The following is a 22,722-nucleotide window of genomic DNA, read 5'->3' on the forward strand; positions in this document are numbered from 1 at the left end:
GGAGCTGCAGCAGCTCTGTCCCCAAGTCTGTGTGCTGCCCCTGAGCAGACATCCGTCCACCTCAGCCATACTGGAGCCTGGCCCTCCCCTGCCTGGCTTGCATGCATCATCCCCAATGCCTGTCCCGGCTGCCCTGTGTCGTCCCTCCTGTGCCCTCTGCAGCTGCACACGTGGGGCCAGGGGTATGGGGGGGGCACCTGGGGCCCCTGCGCCACATGGCAGGAGTCAGCCCCTGTGCTCCAGCTTGCTGACTGCTTGTCTTGTCGGTCTTTGTCCACAAGCACAGAAGCCCGTGGAGGCAGGGCTTGTCTGTCACTGCTGGGTTCCCAGCACCCGAAGGCTGTGTCGTGCATGGCCACAGCTGTGCCCTGGGCCAGGATGCCTGACAGGCAAGCAGGGCTGGCCTGGCTGTGGTGCTCCGACACCGGCCCCTTGGCTGGCCTCTGTCCCTTCTGGTGAAGATGTAGGAGGTCACTGAGGTCACCACGCGGTAGTGGCAGAACCAGCTCCGTCCTCACGGCTGTGACTTCACCTGGCTGAGGCTGCTCTTCCTATGCACAGGGCAGGCCAGGGCAGGGCCCCCTCCCTGGGGCATGAGAGGGCGGCCATGTCTCGAGCTTGCCAGGCACTGGTCTGGCCCATGGAGCTGGGGCCAGAGTCAGCTGCCCACCTCCAGCTGGGTCTGCCCGCCGGCCGTGCCGGCTGTGTCTGCGCCAAGCTGCTCCTGCCCATCTCACTGCCCTGCCCTCCGGGTGCAGAGCTCAGAGCACCGGCTGCTCTGTTGCAATGGCTACCCAGCAGGCCTTGGGAGGAGGCTGGGGCTGACCCCGCCCATAGGTGGTGGTGTGCAGCCACAGCTCAGGGTGGCCGGTCTGGCTTGTGTCTCATTGTGGACACTGAGTACACTGGCACTCGAAGTGTGGCTGTTCGGTAACTGGGGCTGATGCCTCGGTAGGTGGGTGGCTGGTTACGAGAAGAGACTGCGTTACGGAGGAAGTGTGGTGTTATTTTCGGAAACCCCTCCCCCCGCCATGGTTTGTCATGTCCTGTGCAAGGCCGTCACCCCACGGTGCCAGTGAAGGAAGGCGGAGCAGATTCGGGGCCCTTAGTGGGTACTGGTGCAGAGGCAGTGGGGAAAACGGCAGCGTGGTTCGAAAGTGCACTGAGCAGAGGTGTCTCTCAGTCTCGCCTCTCGCTCTCGCTGTCTGCACTCTGGGGCCCCTGCCCCGCACATGGCCCCCCGAGCAGGCTCCATCCCTGTAGGCCCCTGGCCAGCCTGGCCTCGAGCTCAGGCCTGGGGCTGAGCCAGGACCCTGCCTGGACGGGGTTCCCACCTGTGTCCCAGCGGGATGCAGACCTCTGGAGCATCCTCTAGGTATGCCCGGGACTGGGGCTCCACCTGTCCTCGGTGGCCTCCATCAGGAGCTGAGGCCTAGCCCCCAGGCGCCCAGTGGTGACCGGAGGGACACTTGTCCGTACTGCCGCCTGTGCTCTGACTCTGTGCGGCCCCCTCACATAGGCAGCTATTCTGCGCCCCTTCCTGGGGCCCCTCCTTCTGCGGGCCTGCCCCTCACTGCTTGTTCTAGACCCGTCCTGCTGGGAGCTGGGGGGTGGGGAGCCGGGCACTGGCATCAGTGAGTCTGCAGCCATTTGGAAAGTCACCTCGGCCCCCGAGGGGACCTCTTCTGAGGCCCAGGACAGGAGCCAGGCTGGGGGTCACTGGGTCAGTGCTGCTCTGGCTGGCCAACACTGAGGACACTAGCTGAGTGTTGGCTGAGGCTTGGCCTCTGGATGGGCTGGGGTGCCTGCAGGTGGACCAGGCCATGCCTGGGCCATGCCATGTGACCTCCCAGGAGTGATGCCCAGGTGACCCAGAGGGGTGGGGTCAGGCAGGCTGTGACCTGAGTCCTCGGGAGAGCCCCTCGGCCGTCTCCCTGCACGCCCCATCTGCCGGCTGCGGCGCTGCCTGGGGTGCTCGCCCATAGTGCGGACAGACGGAGGCTGCGGGGCAGGAGGTACCTCTGTCACTGCTGGCCTGTGCATGCTCCCTCACTCACCATCTGCTGCAGCCCCAGAGCCTGTGCCCGGGGCCCCACCCTGCTCACCACCTTCCCAGCTGTGGGCCCCACCCAGTCCCACAGAGCAAAGCCCAGTAATTGAATTACAATTGATAGTATGTGTTGGTTTAAGATCACACTAATTGCTTCATTTCCCAGAACACCCCTAAAGAGAAAATGAATTTCCCTGTAACATTTTACGTGGGGTGAAGTGACCCTTGTGGAAATCAGGCTCCAGAATGAGATGCAAAGTCCGGGCGGGGGCGGGGAGGTGCTTGCTGGTGTGAGCGGTGAGGCCGAGGCTCTCACAGGCATTAGTACCGCTCTGCTGGCAGGTGGAGGAAGGTGGAGTCGGATGGCTGGGGAGATGCCACGGGCCAGCATGGCAGGTGGGGTGGGGGTACCCCAGAGTCCCCTGGTCCAGGCTGTGCTCCTACCCTTCACCAGCTAATTCATGGGGCGACTGTCCAGCATCCATCTCTCTGCCCATCCACCCACCCGTCCCCTTACCCCCTCCGCCTCCAGGACTTCCTGGGTGGCACCTGGCCGTGGCCCGTGCATGGTGCCGGGTGCGTGGAGGGGAAGCTAGGACTCTCCAGTCAAGGAGCTTCGGTCGAGGATGGGCGGGGGGGGGGGGGGGGGGGGTGGCGTCTGCAGGACTGACGGGCAAACAGCCTCTTCCCTCCTGAGGACGGGGCTGCAGGACGGTGCGGAGGCCCGGGCCCCACACAGGACTGTGACCCTCCAGGGGCCGACCCTGGGTCCTCCGTACCCAGTGGGGAGCTCATGGCCCTGGAGTCCGTGGAGAGCTTGGCGTTTGGGGTTGGACTAGCCCTGTCTCTGATCCCAGCCCTATCTTAGCTCTGTCTCTGACTCACACAGTGACCCTGGGCATGACCGTGGTCTTATCCCTGGTTGTTGGCTCTCGGCCCTCCTTGATGGCCGTGTCCTCGGCCGTGATCCCTGGAGCCCCCAGGCCCCTGAGGACCATCGTCTTGTTCCCACAGAGCGACCTGCTGGACGTGAACCAGATCGTCAAGGACTTGGCCTCCATGGTGTCGGAGCAAGGAGAGGCTGTTGGTGGGTACCCACGCCACACACGTCCCTGCTCCCCACCCTCTGGCCCTCTCCCCAGGGGTGGGAGTGCTCCGGTGGTATTTTCGGCTGTGGTCGCTGGTGCGGGGGGCCCTGAGTCAACATAGCCCAAAGGCAGGACTCGGGGGCTCGCCTACCCTCCTATGAGTGCACCTGGCTCCTTGGCCCTGCCGATGTCTCCCTGGGAGCCTGGGCTGTGCAGGAGCACCTGCCTCTGTCAGGCCCGGGACCTGTAGGCGTTCTGAGGTCTGTTTGGGGGCAGCTCTGAGACCCTCTGGTGCTGTGCGTCCCCGGAGGGGTGAATGGAGTGGGCGAGCTGTGCTGCCCTGAGCCACGGTCCCAGTTCCTCCTGAGCCTGTGCTTCGAGCAGGGCCTGGGTAGCCAGCCAGGCCCTGGCAGCCCCCGGAGGCCTCTGGGCAGGGCCTGCCCTGTGTCCACGCCCTCCCAGCCACTCGCCCCTGCGGACCTCAGCATGTGGTTGCAGTCATTTCCGCCTCTGGCTGGCTGGGATGGTGTGGGGTGTGCTGAGTAGCATGTCCACTCCAGATGGACACTTGGATGTCACCCACGTGGCCACCTAGTCCCAGCATCGGACATCTGAGGCACAGTCTCCGGACTCGGGAGGAGGAGGGGGCAGTGAATGCTGACCCATGGCCACCGTGGCCAGGGCCCAGGGAGGGGTGGGCGCTGGGACCAGAGACTCCCGTGACCCCGGGGCCCCGCCCCGTGCTGAGTGGTGTTCCTGCTGTGACGGGCGGAGCCGGGGCTGCAAGCCTGGTGGTGCTGTGCTGTCCACTGCCTGCCCCATTGTGCCCTGGCTGCCTCGGCCTCCACCTGCCCCGCAGCCTCTGGAAGTTCTTTCCAGGGTCCAGCAGCAGCAAGGCCACCTGCTGGCAGAGCCACAGCCCCGAGCCGGCCACAGCAGCCTTGCTGTCTGGGCAGAACTGTGCCACCCTGCGGCCAGGCCCCCACTCTCTCACCAAGATCCGCAAGCCCAACTTTAGCCCCCAGGAGACGGAGGTGCTGGCGCAGCGGGTGATGCGCCACTACCCGCTGCTGTTTGTGGCGCTGCGGGGCCCGCCCGCCCAGAAGCACCGAGTGTGGAGGCAGATTCTGCAGGCGGTGAATGCCCTGGGCCACTGCCGGCGGGGCCTGGGTGACCTCAAGCACAAGTGGCAGGACCTGCGGGGGCTGGTGTGCAAGAAGCTGGCGGAGCGCCCGCCTGTGCCCGGCCTCGTCCTCACGCCCGTGGAGCGCATGGTGGCCGAGACCTTCTCAGCTGCGGTCCTCCCAGGCAAGGGTCCGGCCTGTGAGCCCCTGCCAAGTAAGTGGGTCCTCCCCACAGCCGGCGTCTCCAGGCCACCCCTTGCCCAGCCTCCAGGGCGTGGCCGCGAGTGCAGGGCCCTCAGGAGTCATTGAGGTCTTGGGGATGTGACCGCTCGACCATCTCGGCCTCCAGGTGGGCAGGCAGGCTCAGGCCAGGGCTGCTCCTGCTCCTCTTGGGAGTGAAGGGGCTTGGGGTTAAGGTTAGGTTCATTCTGGTCCCGAGCTTGGGTCCTTCTGGGCTTGTTCCTCCAGGACGTTGGGCAGCCAGGGGCCTTGAGAGACCTCCGGACCCACACCTGGCCTGGGCAGCGGGGCTGTTTCCACCCTCCCTGGCCCAGTGAGGCCCCTCCTGCCCCCACCTTGCACTTGTCCCGAGCGTGGGGTGTGAGGGTGATGGCCTCCCTGTGGCCCCTTCCTGCACTCCTCCTTGGGATCTTCTCCTGGGGATTTTTCAGCACCCTGGCCAGGACAGGTGACACCCAGTGCACAGGGCACCCTCACCGAGCCCAGGGACCCACCTTCAGGGCCCCCCTTGCTGGAAGTTTCTGTGCCTGATGAGGAAGGAATGGGGCGCTTGGCTGGACTTTTCCCCGCCACACACAGCTGCCTCTGGCTCCCTCCTGCCACCGCCTCCAGTGCTGCCTCCTGCCCTGTCCTCCTCAAGATGCCTCTGAGTGTCCCCTTAGTCGGGACCACCCTCACCGCTGTCCGTCTGCACCCGGGGGACGGTGCTCCTCCTCGCAGCCGAGTCTGCGGGGCCCTAGCCTTCCAGGGAGCTGCTGGAAGAAACTTTGGGGATGAAGCCAGAAGCAGGACCAGCTCCCTCTGGAGGACCACGGAGGGGGCAGCAGGACTCTGCCTCACAGGGACAAGCCGGTGCCACGCGCGCCTCCGACAGAGCTCCCAGTGGGCAGGGTGCGCGTGACTGGGGGTGCTCTGCATCCAGGGCTGGCGTTGGCGATGGGGCAGGGCCTTCTGTGGGCAGAGCCAGAACTGGCTTTGGGGTGCTGCAGGGTGGGGTGGGCATTCTGGGGGCCGAGGAGGGGCTGGCAGCACGACACTGGTGTGGCCTTGGTGCTCAGGTGTTCCCCTGTGCCCAGACCGGACTGTGTGGAGGGATCTATGGCCCTGCGGAGCTGCCACACCGGCCTGGGACCTTCCAGAGGCCTGAGGGCCGTGGCCTGGGGCTGGTGAGGCACCAGGTAGTTATGGGTCCTCTGGGCGCTGCACCCGCCCCCCTGGCAGCCTCTAGGGCTCAGGAGGAGGAAGCTAGGGAGCTGGCCTGCAGGGTAGAGCTGTCTGACGTGGGGGATGGTGTACAGGCTGAACCTCCCAGGGCACAGCGCTTGCCTGGTGGCCAGGGCGCTCCCCCTGGTTGGTGCCTGGACACCCAGGGTCAGAGTGTGTTTGAGACCAGCTGCGGTGGCTCTGTCAGCCGCTGGGTACAGGGCTGCCTCATTGCAGAGGCTGAGGCCCGGCCAGCAGCGGGGCTGCCCAGTGGCGCAGAACCCTAATAGCTGGCCTCTACCTTTTCCTACGTGGGCTGCCCTGCCCATCCTGATGGCTTGGGGCAGCTGCTGCCTACACCAGGCGGACCACCTGGCCTGTCTGCAGCCTCTGTCTCTCGGGAGGCGGGACTCTTCACCTGGACCTCAGTGGCCTTGATAGGGGCGATGCCGGGCACTCCCCTCCTGCACCCCGTCCTCAGGCTCTGGTCAGTAATTGCTCCCGTTGTCTTGGTTTGCAGAGAGTATTGAAGCCAGCCTCGAGGCTGCGTCCTCGCACACAGAGGCCGCCAGCGAGCTCCTGGCTGGGGCCAGCCGGCACCAAGTAAGTCAGTGAGGGGGGTAGCCTGTGGCCCTTGGCCCCCTGTCCCCAGAAGGTCCAGGCTCTGGCCTCTCCCTAGAGGGACACACCCACAGGGCCTTTTCTGAGCCCAGAAGGACTGGTATGGGGGAGGGGGAGGAAGAGGTGGCAGGGTCTTCACCTCCAGCGTGGTCTCTCCACCTCCTCTGTGTGCACCTGCCCAGCTAGTGCGAGGAGTGAGCCGAGGCCTCTGCCCAGCTGGCCCAGCAGAAGCTGCAGGGCAACGAGTACATGGCGAGCGGAGCAGCGCCCACCTGGGGGTGGGGCTGTTGTGGGACAAAGGGCCGGGTCTGGGGGGTGTGCCAGCTTCCTGAGGGTGTAGGCTCTCCGCTGCCCTACCTGTGTGCCTGCCCCTGACCTGGCCCCCGGCTGGGGAGGGTCCACCCTGGGGACAGCAGCACTTGGCTTGGGACAGGGCACCTGGCTCAGAGCACGTGAGAACACGTGTCGCTTAGCTGGTCCGTCAGACCGGCCGAGGCAGCCTTGGGGCTGCAACCGGCACTGGCACCGGGCTTGGCCTTTTCCTGCTGGGGGTGGGACCCAGCAGCCATCCTCCATGCGGCCCCTCTGCTTCTCTCAGGCCCTGCTCTTTGCTGGGCCCCAACGTACAGAGCTGGATTCCAGTGTGTCCAGGGCTGGGGTGGGTGGACGTCGGGTCTGGGGATGTGAGAGCCTCACCTGCAGCAGCCAGGACAGGCACGGCTTTCTGGGAGAGTGCACACTCTGTTGAAGGTCAAGCAGGTGCTGTCCTGGCAGCGGGGACAGTGTGCACAGAGGCCGAGGGAGGGGCTGCCCAGGCGGGCTCGGGACATTGCAGGCCAGAGTGTGGACAGCTGGGTGGAGCACCATGCCGGTGGGAGATGGGCGGGGAGTGGGGGGAGGGTGGGCTGATGATGTGCTCATTCCGTGGGGGTTTCGGGGAGTCAAAGTTCTTGGAAAGGGGATTCTGGCTGCTGTGGGTGGGGGGATGGGGAGGGGTGATGGCGTGGACCCCAGCAGGGGCGTGGCGGGGTGGAGAGTTCACAGACGGGGAGAGAGCACCTTCTCGCACTGCTGTGCTCCCTCCCTCCCCACAGCTCCCTGCCTCGGAGCTACAGGGCAGGCCACACCAGGCTTGGAGAATGTGGTGTATGAGGGTGGACGTGGCACCCATTGCTGGTCCCCCATTTCTCTGTCAATGGCCTTCAAACTCAGAAGTCAGGGGAGCAAGTGTCGGCTGCACCGGACAGCCGGTGAACACCGCCCCGGAAGAGGAAACTGAGGGGCCAGGGTCCTGCCTTCAGGGTGCGGCAGAGGCAGGGCTGGGTACGGACAGGTGCCCCAGCCTACGTCCACAGCCTCCAGCCCACCGAGGGCAGCAGGCCCTCCGCCCCAGACTCGCCCCCCAGGCCTGGTCCTTCAGGGCCTCCCGGAGTGGAAGGTGCAGGCTGTACCCCACTGGCGAGGCGGATCCTTCAGGAGCCCAGGGGCTGACCTCTGTGATGGGACCTTTCCTCGTGTGGCGCCTGCCAGGGCCCTAACTGCCAGCAAGCCTCTGCTGGGGGGTGGCTCCCTGCATGGGCACCAGGGCCGCCAGCCAGAAGGACCGGCGGGTGCCTGGACGTGGGAGGAGGCAGTGTCTGGACCCCGGAAGGGAGTCGTGGCAGGAGCGGGCGGTGGTGGTGGCATGGACAGCCACCTGTGTCCGAGGACACCTCATCAGGCTCAGAGCCCCGTGCCTGCCCCTGGGCGGAGGCTGTCAGGGCCCCACATCCAAGTCCAGCAGGAGCCCCCGTGCCGCAGATGAGATGAGTGGTGATTTCCTCCGCTCCCGCTCCCTCCATGCAGCACACCGGGCGGGGTCGGCCAGGCAGGACTCCCCCAGCCCTGCCTCTCGGCCCAGCAGGCTCCCCTGGGGCATTTGCAGCCTCCTCCTCCCCAGAGCACCTGAAGATTTAGGGCCCTGCAGCCAGGCCGTTGCTCCTCAGATGAAGGATTCGAGCCCGAAGAGGAGAAGGGTGTCCCTCGGCACCCAGCCCCGCAGAGGCAGGGCTGGTGGTGCAGCCTCGTCCGCGGGGCTCCGCGGCTGGGGCTTTTTCTGCTGACCTGGGAAGCTCTGTTTCCACGCGCCCCCGTCCTCCTGGGGCTTCCACTTGGTGGGTGGGGGCCTGGGTGGGCAGATGGATGGGTGGACAGACTGAAGGATTGGAGAGGGATACCCAGGTGGGTGGATGGGTGAGTGAGTGGCTGATGGATGGACGGAGGCGTGGGTGAGTGGGTGGATGGGTGAGTGGTGGACGGGCGTGCTGAGGATGATGGTTGAGAGATGAGCAAATGGATGGATGAGGGATGGGGGGGTGCTGGACGGCCACCTGGGTGAGTGTAAGGGCGGCGGGTGGAAGGAGGGATGGATAGGAGAAGTGAAGACAGGTGACTGAGCGGTGGATGGCAGGTAGATGAGCAGGCGAGCGGGTGAATATGCACGGACAGGTGGACAGGATGGTGGACAGATGTTGGAGAGGTGGATGGATGTGTGGGTAGTGGTAGGTGGGGGGACATAGGGACACAGTGGCCGCCCCTAGGCTTCGGGGTGGCCAGGTTTCGGTTTCAATCTCAGCATGAATGGAGGGAGTCTTCCTTCCTGCTGAGTCTTAGCTTCCTGGTGAGGGTGCTGCTGCCCACCGCAGGGGTTGCTGTGACCCCTAAACGGTTCCTGTGCAGAGGCCTTGTGCAGGTGATGGTCCCAGCACCTCCTCGGGCCTCACAGTGTCACCCCAGCCCTGGCCAGTGGGGGCTCACGTCTCCTGTCTCCCTCCGCTAGCTGACGAGGAGGATGAGGCCTCCAGCTGCCTGTGGCTGCCCCCTCGGACTCTGGATGGGCTGAGCCTGCCCGGACCCGACCCCGTGGACCTCTGAGGAGCCTTCTGTGCTCCCATCTCCTCGCCATCCCCACCCGCCTCTCCCACGTTGGCTCCGGCAGCAGCCATGTTCCTGGGGGCCACTGTCTTCTGCAGCACCTCCACCCTCCCGGAGACCCGTGGTGGCCGAGGCCTCGGAGTTTGGGCAGCAGCTGCTGGACGCCTGTTGGCGGCAGGGTGCCCGCCCTCCCGGCCCCAGCAGCAGAGTGTGCTCATGGCCCAGCAGAGCCAGTGGGTAGCGGACGGTGTGGAGGCCCTCACCTGGACCCCGGGGAGACTGGGGAGGCCCGCCTGGCCCCAGGAGCCCCGCCTGCTGCTCCGGATGGCACTCCTGCTGGTTCAGAGGTTCCCGGGCCTGCCCGAGGCCCCCGGGGGCAGCCCTCAGGGCCCCCCCAAGGCCTGGAAGTCTTCTCAGGGATGATTCTGAAAGTGGAGGAGGAGCTTTAGGGTCCGGGCCTAGGGTGAAACTGGACTTGACGGGTGGCCCACCTGTGGCCACCCGCCTCCACTGCCACTGCACGCTGCAGGGTGATGTCAGGAGTAGCTGCTGGAGCTGGTCTGATGGTGGCCCCACAGAGTTCTGCTCAGGGATGACGCTGCTGGCAGAGGGACGAGCTGGCACCTCCCTGCAGGTGGTCGGCCAAGGGCACAGCAGCAGGAAGAGGCACATAGGTGTGGAGCTCCCAGACCCCCCTTCCGGGGGCCCTGGAAATGTGGCTGGGAGCCAGGAGGCCCTGACTGCGGAGTGACTCCTGGAAGCCCCTCCCCTTTGTGGGAGTGCTGACTGGCCTGGGACCACGCTGCCCATTGTGTCTTGGGGGGGCGATACTTTTGTGTACACGTGTTTCTTGGTATTGTATTGGGGGGGGTGCCATCTTGTACCTGTTTATTTTTTTTAATTTGCAAATAGTATTTTTTTTAATTTAAGCATAAAATAACCAAAAAAGGCAGTGCCGGTGACGGTAGTCCTGACCAGTAAACGAGGTGGAACCTGATCCTGTTCTCTCGGAGGGGCTGTGTCTCTGCTCCCATGGGCCCCGGCTCTCCTTTGCCATCCCTCGCCACCTGTGGCCCGTGTGCCGTCCCCGGCACCCACTCCCGGCCCAGTCACACGGGGCCCCGGTGCCGCCGGACGGTGTGGGTGGCTCTTGGATGGGCCTGCTGCCCTCGTCCAGCCTCTGTTGCCTCCCTCTCCTGGCCTTTGTGGGTAGAAGCCTAGTCCGGAAGTCAGAGGCTGACGTGGTGGGCGTAGGGCACCTAGGGTGGCCGGGCACCAAGCAGCGAAGACCAGGTTGTCCTTGGCACAGGGGAGCCATTTTTACTGTGGCCCCAGCAGGTCTGTGCAGGAGAAGGCCCACACTAGCCATGCCCCCAGCCGCCCTCCCAGTGTGGCCGGGGCCCTTGCAGCGGGTTCAGACAGTGCCCTGGGCTCTGCATGGTGGCCTCCCCTCAGGTGGCCCCTCCCTGGGAGCTTCCTTCTCCCCTGCAGAGCCTGCACGCATCTCTGAAGGCCCTGTAAATCCCAGCCCAGGTGGAAGGGGTGGGCACCTCTTATCCAGGTTGGGGGCCCACTGTGGGTGGCCTCCACCTGTGTTGGCAGTGAGTGCTGCTGCTGCTGGGGTTCCGGGCTGGCCCTGCGCAACCCCTGCGCTGGGCCCCGCTGGGCCCTGACCCCAGCCGGGGCTGGAATGCCTATCAGGTTGCTCCCCTCGGCCAGGCCCTATAGTAAGTGCTGATGCTGCAGCCGCAGCCACCGCAGACAAGGCGCGTCCTGCTGGAGCGTGTGTTGCTGCAGGAGTCAGTGCCCAGCAAGTGAGCACATGCTCAGCGGCATCCTGTGTGTCGGCTGAAGCCCACTGGTGCTGTGTTTGGTGGCGTGTGATAGACGGGACAGGCATTGTGGCTGTCGCGTGAAGAACTCTGGAGGCTGGTGGCCCAGAGCTGGCAAAGGCCCTCTGTGGCCCTCGGAGACCCGGGCGTCCAGGCCCCCACCCGGCATGCTGCTGGTGGTGCCGTCCGGCTGCAGGCCTCGCGCTCCCCAGCCAGGCCCCAGTAGCAGGGCGGGCGGCAGGGGCCAAGGAGGGCGTGCTCACGTAGGGCGCTGTTTGCCTCCCGCCCACCTGCCTGAAGCGAGGTGCGCACACGAGGCTGCAGTAAAGCTGGGGAGTTTCTTTGGGGCTTTGGCCCAAAGGGAAGTGCTGTTGGTGAAGGAGGAAGGTGCTGAGCGGGCCTGGCAGCCCTCCATGGGAGACGCCGTGGCTGTGGGGGCACAGCAGGCACATCCTGGTCTGTCTGCCTCCACCGCCCAGAGCTGCCAGGTGCGGAAGCTCGGCAGCAGAATGGGAAGGGGTGCCTGTGGGGGGCCATGGTCTGTGGGTGCACAGAGCAGTACAGCCACAGGCAGGGAGAGCGGAGGCCCCGCCTGGCCTCCAGGTTGGTCCAGGGGTGCCATGCCCACACCCAGGGCTCTGGAAGCTCCTCTAGGGTGTGGAGTGGTAGCGGCCTAGAGACCCTTTGGGAGCAGGCGGTGGAAGCCAGACGGCGTGAAGTCACACCTGCGGAAGGTAGAGAGAGCGACCCTTCAGCTGGCACCGTGTGCCTGACAAAACTGCCTTTCCAGACAAGGAGAAAACGCAGACATTTCTGTACAAGCAAAGTCTTCGAGGGTTTATCACCAGGAGCTGCTCCTGGGGGAGTCTCTGGAGGGTGGGCTTCAAGACGGAGAATGCCAGGGGGAGACCGGTCACGCAAAGACAGTGCTGTAGGCCAGTCCAAAGTGACCGCGTGAAGTCATCGCACCGTTTTACGACAAGTCGTGGCGGGGGCTGGGTCTCAGGAAGGACAGAATGCCTGGATGGGGGCCGTGTGTCAGTGGGGAAGCCCCGCGGTGTCATTCGCAGGGAACTTCGGTACCGATTACGTTTAGCATCTGTTACCCCCGTGAGGGCCCCTTCCTCAGCATTGAAACTCTGTAGAAGGCCTGTCGCGGGGAGGAAAACACAAGCTTCTCACGGGAAGAGAACCTTTGCACGTGGCACATCACATGCAGGGCTTGGGTCCTGAGTATTTGCAGAGCTCTGTAAATTCAACAGCAAGAGCACACTCCATTTAGAAAAAGGACAGCAGATTTGAGCCGACACTTCACCAGAGCGGATCTGTGGGCCACAGGTACGCACCGGGCCAGATGTTCGGAGTCACCAGCCATCGGAGCAGCGCGTGTTCAAGGAGCCAGCACTACGCACGGCCTAAGACGGCGAAAACGAGAGGTACAAGGGATCGGGACCGGGCCGTTCTCGCTGCACCTGGCTCGCTGCTCAACCGTGGCGTGCAGTGCCTGGGTGTTCATCCCAGAGAAACAACCAACCCGTGCAGAAATGCTCATCACACCCTTATTTGTAATAATTACCTCAACCGGAAATAACCCAGGTGTCCTTCGGGGGTAAAGGCTTGCACAGTGCAGCGTCCACACCGCAGGATTCTGCTCCGCAGCGAGGCGGGACACCCCTGCGGGTGCGAAGGGCATTTGGCTGAGTGGAAATGCCAGTTTCAAAGGTCACAGCTGTATGACTGCTATGGGGAACACCCTCAAAGTGACGAAGATGTGGAGATGGGAAATGGGCCGATGGGGTGGGGTGGGCGAGGGGTCGCTGCCGCTCACGGCGGTCAGCGGTCCCTGGAGTTTACTGTGTGACAAATCTCACAGGACTGGGCTCGCAGACAAGAAACCCGTTTTTTAAAAAAACCATCAAATTGAAGGCGAGGGTGGCCTCCGAGAGCCGTGCTGGAGTTTGTGACTTTCAAAGCAGTAAAGGTAGGGTCAGAGTGCCATCAAACAAAGATTCTTGCTGAACAAAAAAGGGCAGGACAAAAGAGAAGCCAAAATAACGTAGAAACAGGACAGATGGGGAATGCGAGGCAAGCTTTTGGAGGTGTGTCTGGTCACCAAAGTGACAGATGGGAAGAGCCCACGGTGTCAAGGTTCGGGATCGGGGGAGACAAGGGGTATCTGCGTCCATCAGACGCGCTGACACGGGAAGGCGTGGAAATGGGCACGTGGGTGCACGTGCCTCCCTGAATTAGTGCTCTGGGTGTCTTTGGGTGGACCCCAGAAGTGGGATGCGGGCTCTTTGTCTTGTTATTGCCTTTGCTTTAAAGGCTTATCTTGTCTGGTGTTAGTATTGCTACCGCAGCCTTTTAAAACTTTCTGTTTTCATGGAATGTCTTTTTCCACCTGCTCACTTTCAGTCTGTGTCCTTCATCCAAAGCGAGTCTCTTGGGGACAGCCTGTGTAAGGGTCTTGTGTCCTTACCCATTCAGCCATTGAATGTCTTCTGATTGGGTCATTTATTCCACTTGCATTTCAAGTAATTGTTGATAGGTATATAGTTATTGCCATTCTATTTTTTATATTTTTTATTTCTTCTTGTTCTTAGAAGTAGTCCCTTCAACATTTTTGGAAATACCACTTTGGCGGTGGTGAACTCCTTCAGCTTTTTCTTGTCTGGGATGGGCGTTTACAGATTCTGATTGCGACTTTGGTCACAAACCGGGTGTCACGGGTGTTAGAGCTTCTGAGAATGAGGGACGTAGGAAACAGTGCGGTTAGAGAGACGTGGTCATTAGACACCAGCAGCAAAAAAATAAAAAGCATCTCGTGCGTTTGGGAATTCAAGCCCAGTTGCAAATAATTCCGAGGTCACAGAAGAAGGCGTGACTGATGTGAAAAAGACAGATGTGGAGCACAATGAAGATGCCGTACGCACATCTGCGGGGGCCTTCGGGGGAAATTACAGCCTTACGTGCCTGTATGAAAAAGGAGAAAGCCTGAAAATTAATGCTTTGAGATATTAAAAAGATAGAAGTAAACGCTATAGAATCAGCCCAGAGAAATCAGAAAGAAGACACAAGAGACAGCGAAATTCGGGGGTGGGAGTGATCGCCGCGAAGCCGAAAGCTGCTGCCTCGGAAAGACCGTGCAAACGGACAACCACTCGAAGTCTGACCCAGGAGGAAAGAGCAGAAAATTCCCACAATAACAAGAGTTCTAGGAACAGTTTTATGCCAACAAAGTTGAGCACTTAGGGACAAGGTGGACAGGTTCCTGGGAAAGCACAAGCAGCAGGCGGGGACTCGGTACCTTCGTGAGTGTCTGTGGTCCCGGCGTCAGAGAGGTGGAGTCCGTGGGGAGTGCTCTGTCTGGTGGGCGAGGAAACCCGAGACCCCGGGGTCTCGGAGTGCGTTCTGCCCACTGGCGAGCAGAGGGCCAGTCTGGCACAAACTTTTCTAGAGAACAGGAAGAGGGGAAATTCCCCCATGTGTGATTTGGGGTAAAATGAGACATGCCATGTGGGAAAGGAACATTATAGGCTGCTAGTCTCACCCTAAATAAAATGTTAGTGAGCTGTTGGGTCATGTGACCGGCCTTTTCAGAGCTTGTGGTTTAGCAGGAAGACCAAAAAGTACCACGCCCCTCTGCCCCTGTGCGGGCCGCTGCCAGACAGACGGGCGGGGTTGGCTATGGCCTGGGCCCTTTCTGCCTTAGGCTTGCAGTCACCACGGTGCCCGGCTCCCAGGACTGGAGTGGTGTTCGGGGGCAGCAGGAGTCTGGTGCCTGTCCTGGCCCTTGGCAGGTGCTGTGCTGACGTCAGCCCCTTCCCTGCCCTGCTTATGGGGGAGGTGGGCCTGTGCTGGGGACAGGGAAGGGGGCCGCCTTTCTGTCGGGAGGCCGAGCAGGTTAAATAACTGGCGACTGGATTTTGCAGGGCCTGAGAGAGCGGTGCCCAGGCACAGAGGACGCTGGAGAGTCATTTCTGTGATCCAGTCGCTGTGGAGCTGCTCCCCGGTCTGCTGAGAACCATGGATGGGTTGTGTCCCAGGGCACGTGGGGACAGCTGGTGGGGACGGGAGGGGTGGCCTTGTGTGCACTGGGGCCCCAGAGCCGTGCCCTTGCCGCCTGACGCTCTCCTGCGGCTAGCGGGGAACAGTGGCCCTGGGTGAAGGTGTGGCTCAGCCAGCTGGGGCTCAATGAGTACAAGGCTCCGCGCTGTGTGGGGGTCTGGGGGTGCTTTCCTACCTGCGCAGCGAGAGCAGTCGGGGCTCTGCCCTTTTCTGTCCTAGGGGCCCCCTCTCAGACAAGGCCCCCTCTGACAAGAAAGACCCTTGCACCCCACTCGCCCCCACCCCAGATCAGGAGGGCCTGGACTGGAGGCCAGCGCTGCTGCGGCCCAGCTTCACGGTGACTTCGGACGGACGGTGGCCCCTTGTCTGAGCCTGCTGGAGTGAACCCATGCTGTGGGGGTGGGGGGTGATGCGCCTGCTGTTCGTGGGGGCAGTGGGCACTGACTCAGGTCGGGGAGGGCTGTGCCTGTGGACTCCTGGGTCCCGGGGCTGCGAGGACAGGCTGACGGCAGTGTGGCCCTGGCCCCGCCCAGGCAGAGGTCGCAGGGTCCTTTCTGTCCCCGAGGAGAGGTCTCTGCTCAGGGGTAGCGGGCCTGGCTTCAGGAGTGGCTGTGGAGCCTGGGTGCTGGCCCCGCACCCGGTGCGTCTCCCCGTGCGTGGTGCTCACCTCGAGTGTGGGGAGGGCCAGCCAGGACGGTCCTGTTTTGTAGACCGGGGTCAGGGGTGTCCTTGAGGCCTAGGACTGACTGCCCCAGAGAATGGCTGGTTAAAGCCCCACACTGGGCACCAGGCCAGGTACAGGAACAGCAGCTTGGCCTTGTTTGAGCTGGAGAGACCTTCGAGGGAGGGGCAGTGGAGCTGGCCTGGGAAGGCCGACAGGATGCTCGTGAAGCTAGAACTGCCTGCCCCCCCCCCCCAGGGCGGGGTGGGCGTCCAGTGCTGTCAGTCAGCAAAGCAGCCCCTAGGTGAGAAGTGGGCCTCCCTTTGCCCAGGACACCTGAGGCGGGGCAGGTGGGGGCTCGTCCCAGATACGACAGACGGGTGTGGGCACCTGCACACAGCTTAGGGGACAGTGTGGGCACAGGTGGCCCGGGGGTGACTCGTGTTCATGTGTGTGTGCACCCAGTTGTGCAGCACGCCCTGTGCAGGTGTGTTTACTGTGTGCGTGTGTGAGAGTGAGGAGCTGGGTGCTCACCCACCTGCTGATGGTGTTGGGAGCACAGTGGGGCTTAGGGGGCAGCCAAGAGCATAGAAGGGCTTTTTAGGGCTGGGGGGTGACTGGGCCTGCAGGAAGTGGGAGAGGGCTGGGGGAAAGTGGGGGGCTGGGCATGGGAGCAGAGGGGGAGCAGCAGCACCCCAGACGAGGCCTGCATCCCTGAGCTGCCGCCTGGCAGCTGGGAGGAAGGGGTGTCGGGATATCCCCCAGTCACTGCCCAGACACTTACTGGACAGGCCCCTCTGCCTGGGGGTCTTCAGAGGCCCAGACCCTGCTCGCAGGTGCCTGTGGGTTCTCACTTGGCCTTGGTGGGGGGCAGTTTCTGGGCTCCCCTGCCGGCCAGGTCTCCTCCTGGGCTGCAGCTTCTGCCCCAGTCGGGGCTTCTGAGGTCTGTCCCCCCAGGGGGCCTGTCCAGTACTCCTGAGCCTGGACAGAGGGTGCAGATGGGGTGTGGGGTGGGAGCTACCACAGGGGCTCGGCTGGCGGGCAGCAATGGAGCAGCACCTGCGTGGGCCTGGCCCAGGTGCTGAGCCTTGCCAGGCCGGTGGTGCAAGGGCCTGGGCTCATGGCGAGCGCCTGCCCAGCGTGCACCCTGCTCCCCGCTCTGCTGGCTGTGACCCTGGCCGCTCCAGAGGGGAGTGGGGGCTGGGCTGGGCTGGGGAATTGCCTCCTTCAAAGAGAGGTGACGAGGGGACACCACCCCACAGCGGGGTGATCCAGGGATGGGTGTGTGCGTGGGAAGGTCTCTTTCAGGCAGAAACAATGCAGTTTTAAAGTGGTGGGGAATTGGGGCTCATTTTCAGCAGCTGTATGCAAATTGCATGCAAATGAGACTGTTTTCCTTTGAGTTCAGAGAAACAGTGTTCTAGGGACCCGTCAGCCAGCATCTCGTCCTCCTTCCGAGGCTGCGCCCAGCTGGGCAGCCGCTGCTGTTCACTCAGCACAGGACTCTGCGCTGCGGCAGAGAGCCTGGGTCCCGAGTCCTGCCTTGCTGGTGACCCCTGGCCCCTTGGGGCGACTCTGAGTGCACTGCTCAATCTCTCTGGTCCTTATTTCCCCATCAGGGCACCGTCCAGCAGGCTCAGATGAGGGTGCTGCCCCCCAAAGACATGATGAAGCTGGGGGGAGGCAGTGCCTGCCTGATCTGTGGGGCGGGGAGCAAGTGGGGGCCCCTTCTCACCTGAGCACTCACCGCCAGCCCACCCCCCACCCCAAGTCCTCATCTGTGCAGCAGAAGAGGCCCAAAGAGGCTCAGTGACTTGCCTGGGTCACACAGCAGGGGGGAGGGGAGTCGGTGGTAGAGCTGGGATGAAAGCCTGGCCAGCCTCCCCCGCCCCCTGCGGCCCATGAATTATTAATCCAGCCTTCTTAGGGAGATGGAACAGCATGTCTGTTTACCTCTTGACAGCGGGGCAGAAAAACAGCAAAATTGAACCCAACAGAGCGCCCAGACATCAGACAAGCTCGCTCTTGAAGGGCAGGCTCTGCAGATGGAAGGGTGCAGTGGGCAGCTGGAGGTGTTGCCGACCCAAAGGAGGTGCGGTGGGTGTGAGCCGCTCCTCTGATGAGCCACTGGCCTTTCTCCGGGGCCAGGCGCTCTCAGGGTCTAGTGGGTGCTTCTAGAAGGCAGGGCGTGAGGCGGTGCTGCTGGGATGGATGGGCGTGCACGCCCTAATCGGGTAACTTTGGCCCCCTTGGGCCACTCTCGCCTGTTCCAGGTTCATGGGACACGGGTGGGAGGGTGTGAGCAGGAGAAGCCACCCTTGGCCACTTCCCAACCTCCTCATCCCTCAGAGTCCCTTTCTGTCCTTTCTTGATTGCTGTTTTGAGGGATTTGGTTTCTCCTTTGGAGCCCTGGCCACAGGGAATCGCCAACTGCCACAGAGTCCCGGCCAGGTGACCTTGGGTGAGGCCCCTGTGACAGGCTTGATGTCTGAACAGCAGAGGTCTGACCTCGGGCAGGGGTGGGGAGTCTGGACGCCATTCCAGTTGACCACCTAGACGTACCTGGGTGTACCTGTCCCTCACCTCCCTGTGGCCCTGGCCCCAGCATGCCACCAGGGCCCCCCATCCCCTGCACTGTTGGGCTTGAGCTTCAGCACCACGGACAGCCCCCTTGGCTTGCAGCTGTGCCCTTCTTTGCTGCACCCAGGCCCCAGGCCTAGGGAGCGCTGGTTCACCCTGGTCACTCTGCAGGGGCGCAGGAAGAAAGGGGCAGTCCTTGAGGGTGGTCTTTGGGGATGCTGTCCACATGACTTCCACCAGAGTCCCCCTGAGGTGCCCACAGAAGAGGTGGAAGCGGTGACCAGCCTGTGGCTGTGCGGTGTGGCTTTGCCGCCCTCACCTGCATGTGGGTTCCTGGCCACACCGACCCCGTGTTCCCCGCCCCTGGTACTTGGCCGCTGGTTCGGGGACAGCCTGCAAGGGCTTATCCCCGCTGCTGTTGACAGGACAAATGGAGGTTCTGCAGGAAAACACAGCAAAGGGGACGTGTGTGACCTGGGAGCGTGAATAAACTGCCCCGACGTGGTCACCGCAGAGCCAGGCTCCCGCCATGCTCACGGGCCTGTGATGTCAGTGGCTGTTCCCCTGTCCTGTGGGCCAGCTGAGTGGGCCCGGGGAGGGGGCGGGAGCCGCAAGGCTCACAGCCTCAGTGTGGCGTGGGGTGGTCCCTCCCTCTAGGGACAGAGGCCCATCATAGCTGGTCCTTGTCTGATAAAGAGCCCCATGTGCCCCCAGATTTGCATTTTTCCCCAGAATGCTCTTGCTGCTGGCAAGAGAATGGACATGAAACTGGGGACACGAGGCTGTCGGCATGAGGGGTTGCGAGTGGGTCCAGGAGCTTGGGGCTTGCCCATGTGAATGGCTCCCAGAAGCCACCCACCTGCCTGTCCTGGGTGGGAGTGGCCGCAGACCTCTGCCCACGCTGAAAGAGGGAGCAAGTGGCCACTGAGGACCCTTCGGTGTCGGGGGTGGGGCTCCGCCTCTCATCCATGACCCGAGCTTGGCACAGCTGCCTGCGGCAGTCAGCCCGAGCTGTCTGGCTGCAGGAACATGTGGCCGAGTCTCAGGCTGGGCTTGCTTGTTGCCTGTCCTGGCGTTGCAGGTGGCTTGGCTCCTATGCTGTGGCTCTGGGGCCCACACTGACCGGGCAGCCCCTGTGGGACACCACCTGGCTCCTGGCAGAGACCAGAGTGGTGGGACAGTCTCCCAAGGGCTTTGGAAGTGTCTGCTTGGAAGTCACAGTGACACTTCGACTCCAGTGCCTTTGACCTAAGCATCTCCCAGACCAACCATGATCCTGTGGGGGCGGGGCCTGGGCGCCTGAGAGAAGGGCAGTGGGAAACGCCCAATCGCTCCCCTATCTCCAACATGCCCCTCACCCCTGGCTCCCCTTGTCCCCTCGTCCCCTGGCCTCTGTCCAGGCCTTGCTTTCATAGGGGTCTTGGAAATCGCCACCCTGTTCCTCCATTCCCTGAAGTTCTGTGGGGGAAACCTGGTCCCCCTTCCTAGAAGCAGCCTGCTGCTGGGCCAGGGCTGGGCCTTGGTCTCCCCACCCCTCCCCCACACACTGCTGCAACCCTCCAGCCTGGGGCCTTCACTTTCCCACCCCCACCAGGCCTGCCCTGCCCAGCTGCACAGTCCACCCCCAGGGGAGACCCAGCTCAGGCTTCATGCCCTTGCCCCTCCGCGGGGCCCAGGGCTTCCTTTCCCGGGGTTGGCCGAGCACAGCAGCCGCCTTCTCCCACTGAGGTTTGGGCCCTGCAGCCTCCCTGCACTCCTGTCCTCGGGCACCTGCTGCTGACTGCCACTCTGGGGGGGCTCGGTCTCTCCAGGAGGGGCCCCTGCCCCCTACCCTCCACGCACAGGGCACTGCCCCCTGGCACCTGGGCACAGAGGCTCACCCTTAGGACGGGTGAAGGCCTGCAAGTGATGCATGAGTGGGTGCTGCAGCCACTTTGGGTGGCGGGCTTGGTGGCCTCATGCCCAGACACCCAGGGCACGCTGGCCAGCCACAGGTGCACCACAGGCTGGCAGAAGGGCTTGCAGAGGGGCGTCTTGGGCCCCCGGAAGGTGGGGGGACTTTATGCTTTGATTAGGAATCGACCAGCTTCTGCTGTGTGCAGATGCCATCCCACCAAATCATCGGTGAGCCCCAGGCATCATGGCCCAGTGCCATGCGGGAGGCAGGGCCTCCCCATGGTGGCACCTGATTAGAACCCAGTGTCCTTGACCCTGGCTGAGGGCCAGGCTGCCTGTCTCCTCAGAGAACAAATTAAGGGGCCAGACGGTGCCGTGTGAGCTGGTGGCCCAGGGGAGGCGGAGGAGGTGAGGGGGACACCAGACAGGTGATGGGCACAGCTTGGAAGGGAGCTCTTGGCTCCTGCTCTGGGGATGGCTGGGGCTGGGGGACACAGCAGCTGGAGCAGCCCAAAGCGGGGGCTGATGCAGCTGGAGTGGGTCCCTAGGCTGTCAGCACACTGTGAAGCTCATGAGCGCCTGTGTGGGAGCCCGGCCCTGTGATCTTGGGGGGGCCGCGCCATGGGGGTGTGAGCTGTGCATGGTCGAGGCATGGCTCGCCCTCAGTGGCCAGCACGGATGGTCCCTAGGTGGCCCCGGTGAGTGGGCTGGGGACTGGAACCTGGGAATGGGGTGCGTCCAAATCTTACCCTGGATCCGGTCACATGGTTCATCTTGGGGGATGGGGGAAGCATGTGGTGTCAGCGGGCCAGACCACAGAGTGGGATAGTGCGGGGGCCACGCCATGGGGGTTAGGGGACATGTGTCCTCAGAGCCCTCGCCAGCCCCAAGCTGCTGTTTCTGGATCTTTTCCTGGTCTGGCATTTGATTCTGACACAGGCCTCACAGGCCGTCCCTGAGTCCTGGTGGGAACTCCCATTAGCCTCCTCCTGACCCGGCAGGAGCGCCGTTCTCAGCACGCGTCCCCGTGGGGCTCTGCCCCGGGAAGCTCTTCCCTGAGGGTCCCGTCTGCAGTCGCTGCTCCTTGTGACGTTTAGAACAGCTCGGTGCTGCTCCATTTGGAGCCCGCTGGGAAGGCGTGTTGGTTGTTAATGTAATGTTTGGTTTTGCTTTTTTTAGTGCCTTAAAACGGGGCCTCGCTATTTGCGTTTTCCTGAGACTAGATTCTTCTCTTCCCAAGACTCCACCTTGTGCTTGTACAAAGCTGCGGCTCCCACTTTCCACAGTGCATAAGTCCACTCTCCTCTCATGGGGACGGGGAGTGCTCCCAGCTTGTTGGTGCCAGACCTCACTGCATGGGCTCTGTCTGCCGTGGGCGCTGCCTGCCGTGGGCGCTGCCTGCCGTGGGTGCTGCCTGCCGTGGGCGCTGCCTGCCGTGGGCTCTGTCTGCTGTGGGCTCTGTCTGCCGTGGGCACTGTCTGCTGTGGGCTCTGCCTGCCGTGGGTGCTGCCTGCCGTGGGCTCTGCCTGCCGTGGGCGCTGTCTGCCGTGGGCGCTGCCTGCCGTGGGCTCTGTCTGCCGTGGGCTCTGTCTGCCGTGGGCGCTGTCTGCTGTGGGCTCTGCCTGCCGTGGGTGCTGCCTGCCGTGGGCTCTGTCTGCTGTGGGCTCTGTCTGCCATGGGCGCTGCCTGCCGTGGGTGCTGCCTGCCGTGGGCTCTGTCTGCCGTGGGCACTGTCTGACTCAGAGCAGCCGGGGGTCCTCCTCTTTAGTCTGCACTTAGCACTGGGGCCAGTGGGTTGGGTGTGTGGACAGTCCCCTTCATCAGATGGCCCTGAGCAATCTCCAAAGTGGCTGTGAGTTGTCACATCCGCACTGTTGACACCTGAGTGCTGCTTTCGGAAGTTCTGCCAGCAGAGTCCATGATTTCTGCTAACCTGGCAGGTATGAAATAGTACCTCACTGTGGCCTTCATTTGCGTTTCCCTGGTTACTAATGCGGCGGAATCTTTCATACATTTATATGGGTTTTCTTTGCTGTGAAAAGTCTGTTCATGCCTCGTGCTGGTTTTTACAATCAGCCTGTCTGTCCGTCTGTCCCTCCTATGATCTGTAGGACGGACACACATGTGCACACACATGAGCGTGTTCTCCTTTGGATGTGGACACCCGGTTAGGCTCAGGGGTTGCAGACCCCCCCCACCCGTTCGTTCCTGTGGCCTCCCTCTGGGGGCCGGGGGTTCTGTGTGAACCGTGCGCTCCCATACCCCCGGTCTGAAGGACTCCGGCTCGTCTTTCCATTCCCAGTGGGGCGGTCAGTGCCCTGCATGGTGGGGAGGGCTGCCCCCAACCCCTGTCCTTGTCCCTTGTGTGAGCTTGGCTCCCGCACACGGCTCTTTGGCTGGCCTCTGCCCCTTGCCACGTGGATCCCTCACTGTCCCCGTCACCCGG

At 63.1% G+C, this 22,722-nt stretch overlaps 1 protein-coding gene across 1 annotated transcript in view; it reads left to right on the forward strand.

The window, feature by feature from the left end:
- TSNARE1 (t-SNARE domain containing 1) overlaps positions 1 to 22,722 on the forward strand; it is a 48,579-nt gene that overhangs the window by 15,724 nt on the left and 10,133 nt on the right. The window contains exons 9-11 of the mRNA XM_071222202.1: positions 3,065 to 3,137; positions 4,018 to 4,476; positions 6,226 to 6,308. Of these exons, the coding sequence (XP_071078303.1) occupies positions 3,065 to 3,137; positions 4,018 to 4,476; positions 6,226 to 6,308 (615 nt within the window). The remainder of the gene's footprint in view (positions 1 to 3,064; positions 3,138 to 4,017; positions 4,477 to 6,225; positions 6,309 to 22,722) is intronic.

Source organism: Desmodus rotundus, chromosome 8 (genome assembly GCF_022682495.2).
Source record: "Desmodus rotundus isolate HL8 chromosome 8, HLdesRot8A.1, whole genome shotgun sequence".
NCBI classification, from domain to species: Eukaryota; Metazoa; Chordata; class Mammalia; order Chiroptera; family Phyllostomidae; genus Desmodus; species Desmodus rotundus.